General features: G+C 45.2%; 1 protein-coding gene across 3 annotated transcripts in view; it reads right to left on the reverse strand.

Moving 5' to 3' along the window:
- The window catches only part of LOC135370687 (myeloid leukemia factor 1-like), a 51,346-nt gene that overhangs the window by 17,557 nt on the left and 14,989 nt on the right, over positions 1-18,800 (reverse strand). Inside the window, exon 1 of one of the 3 annotated variants that reach the window (XM_064604480.1) lies at positions 2,509-2,614. The exons of the other annotated variants lie outside the window; for them this stretch is intronic. Within the exon in view, the coding sequence (XP_064460550.1) occupies positions 2,509-2,570 (62 nt within the window). The 5' untranslated portion in view covers positions 2,571-2,614. Of the gene's footprint in view, positions 1-2,508; positions 2,615-18,800 lie in introns of those variants that run through there. 3 annotated transcript variants of the gene reach the window in all.

Below are 18,800 nucleotides of genomic sequence, written 5' to 3' on the forward strand. Positions count from 1 at the left end.
CTTTCGCCGTTGAACGTCAAACTAAAAGTGCGATAGAGATTAGAGAAGCATTGCAGCATCGTATAGACGAATGTGCGTTAGGCTTTGTTGGCTAAGTCTTCACACTGTGTAAAAATGTCACCGCCATCACGTGCTTTCCACCAGTAATGGGAAGTACTTGAAGTACCAAGTACTCACGTACTACTTTAAGTACATTTCTCAGTACTTGTACTTTACTTAAAGTACATTTAAATTTGTGTACTTTGTACTGTATTTTAAGTACTTTTCTTTGGTACTTTCCTTTCAAGTACTCAAGCACCCAATTTGGCAAAACAAACGCGAAACTTGGTCGCAAATTGACTTCTTTCAGTTCAAATTAATGAATCAGGTGTAAACTATACTTTTCTTTTTTTTTTTGTAACTAGCACTCGGCAAACATGCTTGCTGAAAGCTTTTTAAAGATAACAGTCGAAACATAATTACCTCACCTTTTATCACTACCAAGCGTTACAACGTCCAGCGATACAATCTAAATTTGTAATGTACTTGATGAGTACTTTAAAGTACTTTGCCAAGGACTTTGTTCTTTACATTTGTAGTATGGTACTTTGTACAGTACTTAAAGTACAACAGGTGCTAGGTACTTGGTACTTTACTTCAAGTAGAGTTTTGAGGTACTTTGCTCATCACGTGCTTTCCACTATTTCTTCAAATCAAATTACACGACAAAGAACCACAAATCAGTCCATCAGTCACAGCACCATAAGGAAGAAGATGGGGCGATGAAACATGCCACCTGCAAAAGATTCATGACCTCACATGCACCTTGCGCGAGCCGGTACGCCAGGCAAGGTTGAACAAATCTCCATGAATACCTGATTTGTTCGAATCGCAGCCGAAGCGAAAGCAGAGGCTACACCTAAATTGGGTCGCGTCTTTCGCGCTTCGTTAGCGTTCACTCTCATTCATTGGCTCCCTCAGCAACCATTGACGTAATAAGGTCGGTGAGCCGCTATCAAGGGTTAGGCCTAATTGTAGCCAGCACTCGAGCCCCAGGCATAAACGGCGTCAGGTCAACAACCGTCTATACCATCACCGTGGCACCGATAATGGAAAGCAGTTTTTCACTATACTCGGTCACTGAAGCAGTGCTGGGATGAAGATAGAGCCGGCCCAGGTTGAAAGGGTCAAAGATCGCTCGTAAAGTTTATGCATGAAGCACGAAGGCGCAGAAGCTACAAAGGAAAGAGACATGGGCGAATATATCTTGTAGAGATTATTTTAAGGATGACAGGCTGACAGCTGTGCTAGAACTGCATTGTACGGGGGGTCATCCAAAATACCGTGTACTCACACGTGCGACATCCCCGCGGAATATTCCAGTAAAAAAAAAGAAAAAGAAAAAAGCTTACAGGACAGAAGTTCATCCGCGTCTTACGTTGAGCATTCGCACGGCACAGGAATATCGAGAGTGCTCATAGCAGACGACACCGTCGATCTTGTCGTCTGCTACGGAATATCTATAGTGGCTGAACGGCAGGATATTCCCTATGGTTAGAAGAGCACCAAATGAAGGAGATAACATTGACCGCCTTTTTAAATAACATGACGTTTTACGCATCTTCTGCTGAAACATTCTGGGGAATGTCGATACCCCCTCTCAAGTCCGTGTCTGGACACAACGCAGACGACGCTTCGGTGTTTATCCACCAGATAGCCTTCATTGAAAACATATTTTATCGGCATTCTTCCCGTTCCGGAGAAATTACTGCCGGCACAGCTAACGTCAATTACTCGTAACTCGTCAATTACTAAAAATGCGCTAAAAAAATCGTGTCGAAAATTTGCAGCTTCCAGGTTGGTTTCGATAAATTATGAAAAAAAATCAAAAACTGCTCGCTCCTATGTACTGTCATATTGAGCTGTCGTGGAATCTTTGGGGGCTTTGCAATGAACTCTGGAAGGCACACTTACTGAGAGTGGTAGAACGAAAGAGCATATTATATGCATCGAAACAGTCAAAAAGCAGAAGTAAATACGACATTTAGGCTGCTACGAAACTACACGAACTCGCATCGACACGTTAAGAGGGCAGTTTATTTCCTTTCTTCTCTCTCTCTCTCTTTTTTATGGCGATTTCTCCGCGAAAAACAGAGCCAAGTGATAATTTTTACGGAAAATCTTAGCTCATATATACTTCAATACAATTCCCGTACAACCCTTTAGTTCAACGTACTAAAAATAGTGGCTCAGAAATATCGGATACCCTCGAGTGCTACTTCTTCATGCAGAAAGAAAAACTTTTTTACACCTTTTTTTTTTAAGTTTCAGGAAACAGACGAGACAGCGGCTACGTATAAAGCGAATTAAAAAAAAAAAAGGCAGGTCAACCGTTGTCCGAAATGACGATAAGTATCGGTGGTTGTCAGACATATTTTCCTGTAACAGTAGAAATACGACAGACGAAGCCTGCCACGGTGGTACCAAACACAAAGGTCGACGTCTGCTTCACTCATAACGTTCACTTACCTTCGACTTATTAGACTTGTTTCGAAAACACGCGACACTGATGGTGAAAAAATGTAGTTCATTCACGAATAGCTAACACGATGTCCTCCTATAAGGTTTGGGCGATGTCAGGGGCTCCGGAGCAAACGCCAGGCGAGGGAGTCTCCCAAATCCTTCGCGCTGCATATCTGGGCACACAAATCGACGTCACACAGTGTCGTCTGCTTGTTCAGCTATCGCAGACGGCTAATTTTAGGGGGCGTTATTTTTGGACTTCTACACTCACGTTCTGTTTACTATTTGACAGAGAGAAGAAAAGAAAAAAAAGGAATAAATAGCATAAAGTAAACTGTCGCCCTCCAAGGCGGATATCCAACAACTGGGCAAATGGATCTTGCGGGGTTTTTTTTTTTTTTTTCTTTCTTTTTCTTCCACGCCATATTGACAGCACCGCGAAAGCAGACGAGCATCTGCGCTCTCTCGCATTCGTGCGAAATTTGGATATTCGCTGTGATAAAAAATGCTCTCCGCGTACGTAATATTAATAGAATGAATTTTATTAATTTACATCGTCGACACTGAAGGACACCGAGTGAAAAAATATTTCTCTGAAAGATGCCGTAACGTCGATACCAACACAAAAGGAACATCAATCAATCGTTAGTTGATGTTACATTCCTGGAAACCGCATGTTGACCTGGTACTGGTAATATACACCCCGTCGCGATTTTCCACGCTGTTTACTGTGTGTGTGTGGCAGAGATGTTAACGACACCGCCGCGCGATAGGCAAGCCATTTTACGAGGCGAGCAGTCAGAAAAGCCGTTAACTCAGAAAATGGGGGCCCGATGGCCGTCATCTTCGCTGCAGGCAATTTTGTTCACGAATATCTAGCGGCGCTGGCGAAGGTCCGCGATATCTGCACTCTTTTAGTTCCTCGTACTAGTTTAATAGTTGCAGACAGGCCTCCGGTGATGACCCTGGATATCATGTACCGGTAGTCAATTCGGCAAAACGAAGTGATTTGGATCGCGGTTGATAAGGTCAAGTTGAACCGGATTAGCGTGAATGTTTAGCTTCGACCCGATTCCTTATCTGCGACAGGTGTGAAATATATATATATACCAGAATACTATCGAATGTTGACGCTTCTCATGCCAAACAGTACTCTGTGCTCTGAGGCTTTAAGACAGAAACGGACGAAATCGACACAAGCCAAGGTGCCTGAGAGAACATGACCGACAGAAATATGACATAGTGCAAAAAGAATGAAGCCAGAAGGCGCAGACGAAGAAACACACAACCCACAGGACGAACCGCAATTTCTTGCATTATGACATATAGCCAAGTACCCCAACTCGGCACTGCGATTTAAATATGACAACCGTCGAAAACGCCAAGAGCGCTTCGATTCCAGCCACACTGTCTGGCGTTTATTTCGATGAGTGCCATACTTTAATCCAGTATATCTCACCTGCGGCTCATCAGCAGCATAAACGTCCCCGTCTTACCAGGTGGCCAGAAAAGTTCTCAGTCCGAGGGTGTAAAAAAAAAAAACGCATCTACAAGGGGGGAAAAAATCGAATGAGGAGATGGCAACGAACGTTCGAGGGACAGGTGTCGTCGACCGCAGATTCTTAACGCTATGTCATCGTTTTTGTGAGGTCGCACTGCGCGTATATGGCCCGTGCAACGGCGTAACGACTTGTATAAGGAAGGCGCGAGCGTAGAGGACGCACGAGGCAGGGATGCGAACACAGAAGCGGAACTCTCGCGTGAAGGAATACGATACATAGGCGCGCACATACGTATTGTTAGGCTTACAAAAAAGATGACTGCACGCTACGTAACTTCTAAAGACGTCTACCGGGTTGCTCATAATTCCGGTCCCATGGGTTTGCGTTATTCACCGCAACACGTCATCCGGCCAACTTCACCCACGCGAGCTTAAATGAATACGCCCAACATACGGAAGTTCTTTAGAAGAATCGAGAATTTCGAATACTGTTATTCGCTCCGAGATCGACCAGTGTCGGCGCGCTGCGGAGAAACCATGAACTACCACAGTGTGGACGCGTCGTCTGCTTTTGCACGTTTATTCCGCGTTCAGTGCAGTAGGTGGAGCATTGGGGAACCGAACAGTATTGTACCATCGCGGCACAAGTGATCTTCCAGTGAATATATACTAGCATTACGAAAAAGAATTATCCACACTAGAATGGTGACGGTGTCGCCCTCTATAGGTCGATCTTGCAGCGAATAGTGGAGTCCTGCACTTATTATTTTTGCGAACTTCCGTCGATCTGAAGCTGGCGTTCAATCCACATCTGACAGTTTCATCGCCGATTTATTTGTCCTCTATGTTGCACACTGTTACGTTACAAGCACAGGGAACTGTTATCAGGGTGGCTGTGATAGAAATTATGGATAAAATGCAAACGAGCTGCTGTAAGCTTGTACTTTGCTTGCCGGCTACGTTGCAAATTGTGTGAGTTGTACTGTATCTACCGTCAAGAACTGGGGGTACTCGATGTGGCAATACGAGCGAAAAGTCGAACGTGGGAAAACGATGTTTGTCTCCGGAAGGAGTTCAATTAAAAAATAAAAAATACTTCATGGGTGGCAGACCTTAAATGGTGAACAGCCACGAAGAACCCGATAGTACTTTTTAAAAGGTATCAGTACTTCGAGACATATCGCGTCTTTTAAGGACTAAATACCAGGGTGGAGGAAACGTGCAACAAAAAGAGAAAAAAAAGGAGGTGATTTGAGTTGTGTTTTCTCCGCTCCCACGACCTAGATTTTATAGATTTTATAATGTTCACTCGCGTGAGCGTCTCTCAATTACAACGTTACGAAAGTGAACTAGAGAGAATAAAGGGAACATGCATATATACGCGTAACTTCTACATTCTCACCGTCTCGCATATATCTAATTTTCTCTAAAGAGTTTTATTGTGACTGTGAGCAACATTCGTCACGCAAGAAACAACGTCCCTTTTTGCACTTCCTATTCTTTTTCTACGTTTTTCCTTTAGAAAGTGTATCTCAGGTCAGAGGGGGTAGCGGAAAGGGAAATGTAGAGCGATCCGACGGGGCCAGCGGTCATTATTTTGCGGAAACACATGCAACAGCTGATTGCAGCGTGCGAACGTTTTTTCATTCACTGATGTCGGAGCAGTGAGCCATAGCCACGCTACGTAACGACGACTCCTAACGCAGCCGAGACAATGACACAACACTGAAACCCGCTAAGTAGATCGGCTGCCTCCATCAGAACACGTACGACAAGTTACGTAAAGCCCTTCCGTTTAGCGATGTCCTTTTTAGAGTGACACCTGACCGGTTGGCAAGTGACTTTATTTCTTCGTTCTTTCTCTCGTCGGAGTAGCAAGCCGATCTCTATGGCTGACCTCTCCAAAGACCCAATAAAAGAACCAATGAACGTACAGTATGGAGTATAGACGCAGGCCAGCGGGATGGAGAAACTCCACAGTGTAAAAAGCTTGGGTTTGGGCACAAAGGCTTTTGCACTATGAAGCTCGTTTTAGGGTCAGCACTCCCGCCGCGCGGGTTGTGCTGTCTGAGGTTTTCCCTGTGGGTTTTCCGGAAGAATGTCGGCACAGTTCCCCCCTAAAGTTGGCCCAGGACGCACACTAACCCCCTGTCCCCGCGGCGTTAACACGGAATTCAAAAAGCGTATTGGCTATATCCTCGTTTTGGTTTCAACATGTTCCGTTCTGGCGAAAAGCGCTTAAGAAAGTCACGTTTTTGTCTGGACAACGTTTTAGCTCCCTTTGCGATGGATGAAAAAGAAAAAAAAAACTCCTAATAAACGATGAAAGATGAAAGTCACTGAAAAGGTTAGCCAGCTGTAGGGATCGAACCCACATCTTCTGGATTGTATCGTTGATTTCTTAGGCAATTTGAGGCTTTGTTTGTATCTGTCCCCTCTATGTTGTTCCAGCCTCAGAACATCAGTTTATCTCCTAATAAAGTTTTCTCTCTCTCTCTCTCTCTCTCTCTCTCTCTCCGTTTGCCTAATAGATGCGGAATTACCGCTCCGTGCTCACTACCAGCAGACGGGGTTTAATGACTTAAACGTTAAATGTATGTTGCGTTGTTGACTGCCCAAGACGATTTGACCCTCATTTTTCTCCGCTTGAACACTTTTAGCGCATTACTCTCGGTGCTGGAGATAATGCCGACAATCATGCGGTTGGCCACTCTAAATAGCAGGCTCAAAGGTACAAGCGAAAGAAAGTGCGTCGATATAAGCATCGATATCAGTAAGAGTTGGGCGACCACAATCGGAACACAGCCTCCGCAAAAATGTTGCCTTCCCCGGCATTTTTCTCCATTACGTGCCGGCTCGAGTTTAGTTTCCGCGTGACAAACGTCGAGCCGTTTGGTTTTCGTTGGAGGAAATATCGTTACAATTTCGCCTCGCAGAAATGTCCATCCTATACTTTCAAAGGTTCTACAGTCGACAACGAACCCGCGACCTTTCTTGACAACCCGCCGTATAAACAAAACTGCCTGATGGGGCGCGCTTGACATGACGTTTCGGAGCGGGGAGTCAGACCCGCCGTCCAGTAGGGCAGGGATTTTCCCAGCATCCCCCCACCCCCGGGAAAAAGAAAAAAGATCTGGAAGAGCCCAAAATACCTGCCACAAATATATATAAAAAGCTCGAAAAGTCAGCAAATACTGGTGTCAGCACCCCCTCCCCCACACACATACAGCCCTGAGACGTCAATCTTGGGCAAATTCCTTGCGAGTCGAGCATATGAAGCGACGGGGATCAGCGCAGGATTCTGATCTCTGTATGGGTTACTGAGAGCTGGGATTACGTAAGGGAGGTGCGACACCTGTATACCATTGTGGCTTTAAATTATTTTTTGTTGTTTTTCTTCTTTTTAGCAGCGTTCGTGGGTTTTTTTTTTTTTTTTAATATATCTGTGGGGATGTTAGGGAGGGTGCTGGAAGAATCTCTGTTCGGGACGCCCTCCGGAGAATGTGTGGCATAAGAATAACCCAGGGATATTCCCAGGATCTTCATCTCAGGAGGTGTTGGTGGGGGTGATGCCCATATATGCTGCTTCTGTTGCGTTTTTGGCCTTTCTGACCGGTATTTTGGGGGTGGGGATTTCCAAGATTTTTTTTTGGGGGGGGGGGGGTGGCTGTTAAGGGGGCGCTAGGGATATCCCTGGATCTGTCACCTACTAGGAGTGTTCAGTACATGCGCAGAGCTTTGGTGCGCGTGGGTCTGAAATGCAGGATAGTGGAATATGGGGCAGAAGGACTGCCGCGGACAACATGGGAATCACGCAACCTGTTAAAATACGTTATTAAGATACTGACTCACAGGGAAATGCGTGACGTTCGATTGCCAAACCACTGCGTCAGCAAGGCGACACACTATAAGGGGTCCGTACAGTACTTTCCACCCTTGCTTCTGCAAACTATACGATACGGCCCTCCTTATGTGTCGGTCGTGTGCATGCAATCTTTTTGAGTGCACCGCTTTTAGATGTATCTTTCTAGCGCTTAATGAGATTAGAATTCCCGTTTGAGGCATCTTTATGTTGTGAGTGATCAAGAAATGTGGAGCCAGCGTGACGCGATTTTTCCTTTTTCTAATGCTCTGAGCGCTGTGAAAACGTTTCTAAGGACGACACCGAAAATCTGACATCATTAAGCACAACACATCACTGGAATCTGGCAGATAAGACTTGCTTCATGCAAACTGGACGGCTCCTCGCGTGCCGTCAGATTTTGAACATGTATGGGGAATCCCGTACAGGCTTATTGACCTTTTGACCCTTGACTCGATCCTTTAACACCCAAGCCAATGAGGAGACCCAACTCGTCCGGACCCCAGTGCTGTGCTTCACTTTGGTTGCTAACGAACGGCAAATACTCCTCAACCTATTCCAGGCTGTTCATTTTAGAACCACAGAGTGCCAGATGTGACTAGGTTTAGGTTTAGGCTTGCCTAATCACTTTTGAGTCAGGGCAGGTGACGTGAGGCCACCACAGGCAAAAGAACAAGTGACAAGTTTTTGGTCTCGAGGGACCGGAACCTATTTCGTCATCTAACCCGAATAGAATTGGCAATAAATTAACACGAATTAGTTGAAATATATTCAGGTTATTAAAGTGCCCAACGCATTATGATCTCAGTTGTCGCTGCGCCATTAAACTCACAATCAAATCAAAAGTGCCCAACGTGATGACCACGACGATATACTCCCTTCATATGGCTTTCCGGGATATCTGCGTAGCTCCCCAATCCCCACCTGCTTCACATAACACAACACCACCCGTGTCCCCCCCCCCCCCCCCCGAGTCCCAGAAAATCGTTACACGGTCTCAAAATTTCGCGGGAAATGACAGCTCGGACGTAAAAGCTTGTTCACACTCACGTCAATATCCGACTCCGCAGTCCCGAAAAAATAACGTATGTTCTCCGCAGTCCAGCGTGGACACACCCTGTGTGGATTAATTCCTTGCACAAACGTAGCTGCAGACACAAAGCCGCACGGGAGACGGAAACACCTCCGGGGGAACCAAAATACACGGGCAGAATCGCCGAGGCTGACTCACAGCACGGAGTATTTCCACTGAGCAGAATCACACCGGCGCAGCAGCGGCAGCTTCTCCGGTCCACTCCCGTTGCTGTTTGCCAGAGCGGGAACGATTTTCTCGAAAGAGAGCGCGGGAGAGGGATAACTAACGGAGGAGGAGGAGGATAGGGACGCAGGAAAGGCAGGGACAAAGAATATATATAAAAAAATGGATTGTTGCTTTGCGATCAAAGCGTGATCCATGGCCTTGAATTTGACACTGTGTAATGCGTGTACCGAACAAAAGCGGGAATGCAACCGTTGTTGCGCGAAAGAAAGGCAGGAGCCACACACACGCACGCACACAAAGGGCTGCTGCCAACATCACGTGAGCGTGTTCACAATGGCCGACTTCCACACGGAATATTCTAGTGGAAGAAAACTCAAAAATAAAAATAAAGTTTGGAGTACTGCACACTTAGCAGACGACAGCGCCGATGATGTCGTCTGCACTTAGCAGACGACACTACAGACCAACATCGGTCCTGTCGTCTGCTAACGGAATATCTCGTGGCTGCGTTGAAGGACATTTCCCACGGTTAGCAGTGCACAAAAATACGTGGTGTTAAGCGTTCGCGCTTGTACGTGGCAGTAAAAAGCTATGACGTTTTTCGCGTTCTTCCGCTGGAGTATTCTGGGGAATGTCCCTCTTGATAATGCACGGTGTCCGTCGGATTGTTTTGTTACATGTACCCGCGATTTGAACCTGTAGATATCTTCCAGCCTTATAAGTAAGGAATACGAAGCACTGTACTTCAATTCTGCCAGGTTTTTGTACAGGTTTTTCGTTCGAGGTGGCGGTCGAGGGTTGAATTTAGCGGGGGTGAAAAGGGAGTGTGACACCCATCGCACCTGATGGGCGTTGTTTGTGACCTATGGAGTCCCGATATCGTTTCACGGAAACGGCGAATCAATTTCTCCAAGCGCATTATACTTTACCGCATGCAGTGCATCGGCGAGACTTAATCTTGGTAGAGACCTGACATCCATCTTCGATGTGGGCAGTTAGTCTGGGGGTAGTTTAACGCCGTTTAAAAAGGCGTAGAAAGCAGTTGACTGACCGATAGGGCTGACTCGCATAAGGAAAATCAGGCTGAGCTGAGCGCAAACGAAGCCATTCTGATCAATACTCCTTATACCAACTAAGCGGAGAGGTCTCGCAATCTCTCCGAATAAGACCCCTTCCCAGCTCGTCGCCCCAAACTCAAATAGGGTCGGCGGTATCAAAAGTCCTCTTGCACTCGTTGTATCAGATAAATGTCCATTGTATTGAGTCGGTAACGAAGCAACGGTCTCGCAAACCGCCCGTGGCGTGATTGTCATCTTTCGCTTTGGACGGCTACGTGATTCTGGAAGACTTCAACGACAAAAATTAGCGACAAAAAATTCTAGCACTTTGAGGAAGTCATGTGTACATCAGTTGTGTATTTCTTTAAACTTTCAGTGTGATCGTCTGCAGCTCGCAGGCTATTCTAATGCAATGCTTTTTAGCGCTCTTGAGTCTGTTTTTAGTAGATTAATTTCCCCCTGTGCCCCACTTGTGACTGATAATGAGATTCGTGTTGCGATCCCATATTTTCACAATGTCTCACATAACATCCTTGCTGTAGCAAAAAAGTTTGGTGTCCGGGTTGTATTTAAAAACTGCTTTAGACTTGATGCTCTCTGTCCTTTCCAGAAGCGTGACAAAGTTTGTAAATCGCATAAAAATAGCTATGTACAATGCCAGTCAAATGTGGTGTATCAGATACCTCTTGCTTGCGGTTTTTGCTATATCGGCCAAACGAAACGTTGCTTGAATGACAGGCTCCGGGAGCACGCTTCGAAGGTGAAAAATGAGGACCAGTCGTCGGAATTGGCAAAGCATCTCAAAGTTTGCTTTAATTGTTCTCCCATATGGGAAGAGACCTTTGTCAAGGCCAGGGAGACCGACCTCAGTCGGAGGCTTTTGAGAGAAACGTTGTCAATTTTGGGGGCTGGGAACTGTGTCAGCAAAACGTCTGTGACCTTCGGCCCTGCTTTGGCGAGCCTTTTGCACTGTCCCCCCTCCCCCACCTGATGTGTTAAAAGTGTGCGGTTGTCCATTAAACTTTAGCTGTGTTTGAGACTTTGTGTTGTGTCGTCTGTTTTTCGTCTTTTTCCCAGTCTCGGGTTTTCGTCATGAAAAATTAGCGCACTGCAAAGAACGTCGACTCGATATGTTAATGCTCGTTAATGAATCACATATTGAGTTTGATTATAAGGGGAAAAACGGAAGATGACGAATCACATATACTTGCCAAATTAATCGCACTTACACAGATAACGATGCCTGTACAAAAATCCATACCCAGGCTTGCTGGGAAGTGGACGGGGATCGCTCTTCGCGCACAGAAGATTGCGCAACTCCTTTTGTTCGCGCATACGTAAGGTCATTGGAGAAAAAGGTCTCGTTCCAAGACCGCGCCATCCACGTAAAGCACGGCCTCGTAACACATAAACAGCTAACGCTACTATTAGTTCCCAGAAAGACCGCGTATATAAGACGTCGACGACGACATAAAATGGCGCAAGATCGCCCTTCGAGCGGAAAAATCTTGTCCTAGATTCGAGTGCCACCCACGCTGGAGTCACTTAGCGACTCTGACCCGCACCATTCAAGTGGACGCATATCTCGCGAAGAGGCGAAATTAGACACCCTCCAAAACTTTCTCTCATTCTCATGTCACACAACTTTCCACTGTTACAAAAAGAAAAATAGAATGTGCTTTTCTAGGTTTTCCCCGGCAATTTGAAGTCCCAGTATGTGGCTATTCTGTAGAATATCTTCGTCGAGTCCTGCTATGAATTGCAAGCACGAGAGGTGAAAGAGTATAATAGCGAGAACTAGTTTTTAACTATAGGACCTCAATCTGTATATGCACTGTATGTATTTTATTTTATAAACAATAAACTCTTATTTGATTGATTGATAATAAGATGTGGGTGGACGCTCACTAATCAAGCAAGTCAGCTGCTAGTCCGTCAACTACGTACGCCGTTGGAGATAAGGAGAAGCAATAGTGCGCCAGGAGAAATACTGCAGCGCCACCACCGGCCACCATGCGCCGTCAGTATAAGGGAGCGCACTTTTTTTATGCCGCAGCGTAGTGTCACGCGGCCAGTCTTAACAGCCAATACGGAAGCAGAGTGAGTATGCTGGATTACCTACATTATCTGGCGCAAGGAGGGAGGGTGGCCTCTCTGTGTCCAGCCATCCTATATCCGCGGCGCAGTAATACTTTGAGAGCTGACGGACTAGGTTGCTTTTCCTTCGTAAGTTGGACACGACTATAGTCGTAACCATACCTCGGCAAAATTCACTCATGAGCATGTCCACTCATGCTCAATGCGAGGAATGAGTTGAACATCAATGAACAAATGGAGAGCTGAGCTAGGAGTGAGTGAGCATAGGAGTCACAAGTGCCGACATGACGTGTGTCTGAAGCCGCACACTCGAAAAGAAAAAAAAAAAAAACAAGAAGAAAAAAAAGGAGGGGGCGCTGCAAAACATTTGGAGGGTTTAAGGAGAGGGGATCCGAATAAATCACCGATTCACACGCCCGAGATTCTTCACGAAAATTGGCCGGGGGACCCGAAAAGACGTGGAACTGGCGCGGACGGTATTCTCTTTTTCCTCCAATGTTTCCAACTCTTCAAGCTCCACGTAAACAAACTGACACGATGAAAGAACATTAGGGAGAAAAAGAAACGGACCAGCGACTACATCCATCCATCCGAAACATCCTCATCGTGTCATTTACAAAGAAAAGCCGTTATGACGGCCGTGTCACGTTAATGACGTGTTTCTTTTTTCTTTTTTTCGGCATTGAGCATGCGACGGCGAACGGGGTCAGCACTCACTACATCGAAAGCTCATGGAGAAGCATGTCATGACAGAACCATTAGCAGCAGCAGCAGCAGCGTACAACACGCGTGCACGGACACGCAAATCCTCGTAATAGCAGGACGGGATGGAATTGGTGCCATTCAATATCGGCGATAATGTGACACTTCGTGGCTTAACTTCGTGAGACAGGCACGATCACGGACCCCATAATGCAAAGGGAGAGGGGGACCGTGTATTAACACGAGCGCGACAGCCTCACGGAAGATCCTAGTGGAAGAAAAAGCGAACACACTGCTCACAGTGCCGGAATATCGGGGAGTGGCGTATATACTGCCGTACTGCACACTTAGCAGACGACACTTAGCAGACGACGCTTAGCAGACGACACCGTCAGCGTCTTTTCCTGTCGTCTGCTACGGAAAATCTTGTGGATGTGTCTCAGGATATTCTCCACTGTTAGCAGTATACGTGAAGACACGACAGGGATATACGTGGCAGCGGAAAGCCTGAGCGGATGTCGCTCCTGTGAATACACGGAGAGAGACTGAGCTTGGGTGAACAACAAGATGGACAACACAGTAATGTGAGCACCGTGTCGTACATCTTTGCGTTCGCCCCAAGCTCAGGTTTCCTACATAATAGAGAAACCAGCTTTGCTACGTCTGTACTATACGAGGGCAATCCGGAAGGTAAAGACCGTTTAGCTTTTAAAAAAAAATTAAGAAAACATGTCATTATTCAACTGTGAGACACTCAAGAGACTACGGCGAGCCATCCAAAAATCGGAGGCGTGGAGAATTTCTTCGCGGCGTTATTACTCTTCACGACAATGCTCGGCCCCATGTTGCTGCTACGACAGTTGCTGGGCAACGTGGTGGGAAAAAGTTTTAAAAGTGATGATGAATTGCAGCTTGCAGTCAACGGTCGGTTAAATGGACTGGCTGTGGACGACTATAGAACAGCGGGATTTGAAAGCTCGTGAAAGGGTATGATAAGTGCTTGAACGCGCAGGAGGTGATTATGTGCTTAAAAATATACATATATCAATTAATAATACGATGGAAATTGATGTTCTGAGGCTGGAACACAGAAGAAATGACAACACAACACACAAGCCTCAAGTGCCTAAGAATAATGAAAGACCGGCTAACCTTTTCAGTGACTTCCTTCTTTCATTAATAATACAGTCAAACTCCTTTACAACGAAACTCAGGGGACGGCGAAAAAAATTCTCAGTAAAGGTATTTTCGTTAAAAAGGATGTCCATTATTGGACCTATAGGGCTCCAACGGGACTGTAAAAAAGTTCGCTGTAGTGGTATTTTCGTTAAAAAGGTGTTCGCTATAAAGGAGTTTGACTGTACAATGTTTTCGTTTTTTTTTTTAAGCTAGACGGTCCTTACCTTCTGGATTTCTTTCGTATTTTATCTGTTAGGGTCATGAGAGGCGCCACAGTCTCTGGTGGTGCATTTCAGTGATTACTATTTCTTGGTAAAGCTATAGATGTTCGATGTGGGATTTATAAACTTTTTTATTTTTTAAAATTTTTTTACGGCGCTCAGAGGCTACAAAAATCGCAATTACTGCCTCGTTCATTTTTTGGGATCACTCGCAAAATTATCAATAATGATTCCTCTAACGACAACTCTAATCTCATTATGAACTATAAAAATACGACCTAAAACCGTATACGTCCAAGAATGCCTCTACAACAACTACCGACTACGTGATTTACTATTTATTTTATTTTATTTTTGTAGCTATCGGCTAGGTTCGACGACCAGTATGCAAACCACGAACGTTCTTGCCTCCTATACTCCTTTCGCAGGCCACAATAAACCTGACATTGTTTAGCTCTCTCTCTCTTTCTTCCCTCTGACGTCAACCTTCCCTTCCTAAACCTCCTCTCCAGTGGAACATCTTGAGTCACTTGCAATGTATCCAGCACATGAGAATCGACTGCCTATAAAGGTAATCCAAGCCTCTCCCAAGAAAACACACCATTCGCTTCCGCCTCTCGCATCTTATATGCAGTCACACGCAGGACAACGCATCCCACGTGCGACCAGAAAAACTCCCACGTCCATTCCTCGAACATCGTCGGCATTATAAACAGAGACAGAAAAAAGGGGGGCTGGAGACCAGCAGCAAAAAATAACTGTCGGAAGAACCGATGATATGGCTTTTAGCAACATGCAAAGTGGGCTAAAGAGACAATGGCGTTCAAGAGGAGTTGTCTCGGTGAAGTCTGTGGACGTCCCTTTTGTGTATGGGTTGACGATGATAAGGGTGGTGACTCTTTATAGAATATAAAGAGCAACATTTTGCGTTGTCTGCTGGGAGAAAATGTTAGGAGGCGATGTCGACGTACATAAACTATAACCAAAATTGCAGCGGGTGAATAAAAGAAATTAACCTCAGCAACGCTCACTCAATGCTCTCTAAGACGGCGACTGACTACAAGTCGGCGAGTGCCGGAAAATAGTAAAACAGGGAGTAATTGCAGCTTCTAGTCATCTAGATCGCCCAAATACTCCCTATTTTAGTCCCCTAACCCCGACATTTACTCCCCCAGGACTGTAAATTGTCACTGAACTTCGCAAATGGTCTTCCGAATGTAACAGACTACGTAAATATGTGCTCTTGGTCGATTTGATGGCATAACGCTGTATAACTCAGCCAACGTAGAAATTTTCCACCCAGACAGAGTAAGATACAGTTGGGGCTTCTTTCTTTGTAAATTGTGCCCAATGTGTGTCGCAAGATTTTATATCACCCGATATATCACTGTTGACGGTTTGATTCGAAGTATTTTAATGCATGCACACGAATTGTGCGAACTGTTAGAACACAGCGTGAAATGCAGGTCTCCACTCTGTGACATTCATTTACTCCCGTGCATTTACTCCCGAAAGGGACTATCTTTTGTGGAAATGCATTTAGTCCCCAAATGGAGTCAAAGTACCCCCTTTTTTTTCTTTCTTATAACGTACTTGAGATCACTGATTGGACGACGGTTAAGCTTAGTTGCTCTATTTGTCAGTCCTTAGATTTGTGGGCGGGGCTGACCTGTAGGAGCTAACTTAATTGTCCCGAAGTAGTGTCACACAGGTGCTAACATCAAATGGTGGACCTACTGCAAGAGACCAGAGACTACTACAAGATAAAGGACGCCATACAGTTCAGGGACAAGCTGGCAGTCTAGTCAGTAAATACTACTGTACTAGGATAATGAAAACAAAACAGCTGGCTCGGTTACTTCACGATTGCATACTGCTTTGGAAAACCTCAGACATTCTTGGCGGCTTCTTGGTCAACCGCTTCCCGTTTCGAAAGTCACTAAGCTGTCGAAGCTGCATACCACACGCACGTAGGCTTTCAAAAAGCAGAACTCATCTCCTTCCGGTAAGGTTCGTCAATAGGGCTTAGGTAATGGAGAGTTTCAGAATAGCGTGCATGAGAATAGACCCAAAACGCAACGCAAAACGCTGGGTGTATCTATAGATGCACCCAGCAGAGTCTCCCCAGGTAATGCTTATGGAAGAGGGCTTTCATAACGTCCCGAGCAGCACAATGTATTGGCCCAATAGCGGATGGATATCTGCAGTATTGGTCCAAAATTGGTCCAGCATTGAATTAGTTCAGCCTATATCGGGGCCAAGATTTTGTGGATTCCAAAACTATTTCCAAAGTAATTCAATTTCAATTTCAGGCTTGACAAAGGCTCCTCCTCCACCTTTTACATTGTGCAGCCATTATAGGAATAAAACACATTCTTTTTATACTATATATACGCAAGCGCTGACTAAGCTTAACCAGATGCAACACTATACAAAACAATCTAATTAAGGTACAACAATAACACTTACATAGGCAGTGGCAAGTTTGATAACCATTACGTAGACACACACAAAACAAAAATCTTAACGCTTTCTACAAAATAAAGACAACAGTAGAAATGTTAGCTACATATCTAAGAAGAAATCACGAAGTCCAAATTCCAAAAGTAACTCCTAGTGCATTACAAATTAGTAATTCACTTGCAATTACATAATGTCGAAAGTAATCTCGATGTAATCGGGCTATACCTGTAACTAATTACATTACAGGTCTTGCTACCACAGCAAGGGCCACCTACAGCGCGATCACCAGCGTGCGATCTTCTCAGCTCCATCTGGCAACATTGTCTCCTATACACCTGTGATCAGTACTAACTCCTTCCGCCGCGCAGACAGCAGCATTCGGTTCACGTGCAGCCGAGCCGAGTCGAGTCGTTAATCGTTCGTGCAGACCGGTAACTGCGGGCCAGAGACGCGTGGTGAATAGCAAGCGTGGTGCATCTCCGATGGCTCCAAAAATGCGCAGAAATCGATACCTTCGCTCGTGAGGGGCTTCGCACAGCGGAAAGCGATACGAGGAGCTCCGTATGCTTCTATTAAAAGTTTTTCGTATCGAGGAAGGCATAATTTCGAATATGGTTACGCGTATATATGCAGTGTGGAAATCTTACATTGAAAGCAAGGTAGAAAAGTGAAGACTAAATTAAAGGATCTGGTCAAAATGGTACCTCTAGCTATAGGGTTCCGGGTTTCGGTTTTTATTTTTGGACGGATTCGGCGTATTTTCACGAAATCGGCGTTCTTCGATGTTTTTCATGGCGTGTACCCGACAGTTATCGGCGAATAGAAATAATAATGTAATTTCCGCACGACGCTAATTCAACATGGCGTTGTTCGCTGCGGCGGCGTTATACGGCTAGCGAAAAAGTAAACGGACATTCTTTCACAACCATCGTATTTCTGCATGGTTTTTGGCATGTGCGGCAATTTATCTCTGTCATGTCCTGGAATGTCCCTCTGTATCCTGTGTTTTTCGATTAAAACCGAATGAGGGAAAATTTACCCGGCGTACGTTTTTCGGTGTTTTTCGATTAAAAAAAAAAAAAAACGGAACCCTGCTTATAGCACTCCATGCTACCAAAATGAGTAAATTAATCGAATTTTTCGGAGAAACAGCTGTACCACAGAGAGCTTTTTTGCCTTCAGATTGGAGAACATGTCATTCTGTCAGCTGAAAGGCGTAATAACATAACACTGCTAAAATGGTGTTTCCAAAGCACCCATCTGAAACGGCGTTCTCCGTAGAATATGCTCTTTGAAATGGCCCCCCAAAAAAGTGTGCCATACGTTTACGCCTGCAAAGTGTTTAAAAAATCATCTCAGTAACATGATTTATGATGAGCGCTGTCTTATCAGTCCAACCGTATTAGATCAAAATTTATATAATATCGATTATGCACGTTGTAAACCATATAGCGAAGTGTGCAGTCGCTCGTTCGCGCGCGCGTCACGTGGTCTAGTTGGCAAGCCCATTGTTTTCGCGTAGGAAGCGACGGGTCAGCCGAAGTTGCATTCGAGCGCTAAACGTTTTTCTCGTAAGCGAAACGGGTGTGAATTAACCGATCGAACGAATCAACCGGTAGAATCAATGTAATTATGGCCCTGTGATTGGGGATAAAACCGGGTAAAACCCGTTTTTACTTGAAAAAGTGCCAATTCAACCACCAATACGGGCACTGGCACAGCTGTTCCGCGTCTTCTTTCAATTTCAAATACGAGAACACAATTTTTTAATTTTCTACCCGAAGATTACTTTTCCGCCCGATATCACCCAATTTCACGGTTCGTGAAATAAAACCCGACTTTCACCCCCGATTTTCAAAAAACCCTGGCCCTAAATATAATCAACCAGACAGAATGAATACAGAGACAGGTATACGCAAAACGCATTCGCGGCTCCTTCCTGCCCATGTGGGCT

Source organism: Ornithodoros turicata, chromosome 10 (assembly GCF_037126465.1).
Source record: "Ornithodoros turicata isolate Travis chromosome 10, ASM3712646v1, whole genome shotgun sequence".
Classification (NCBI taxonomy): Eukaryota; Metazoa; Arthropoda; class Arachnida; order Ixodida; family Argasidae; genus Ornithodoros; species Ornithodoros turicata.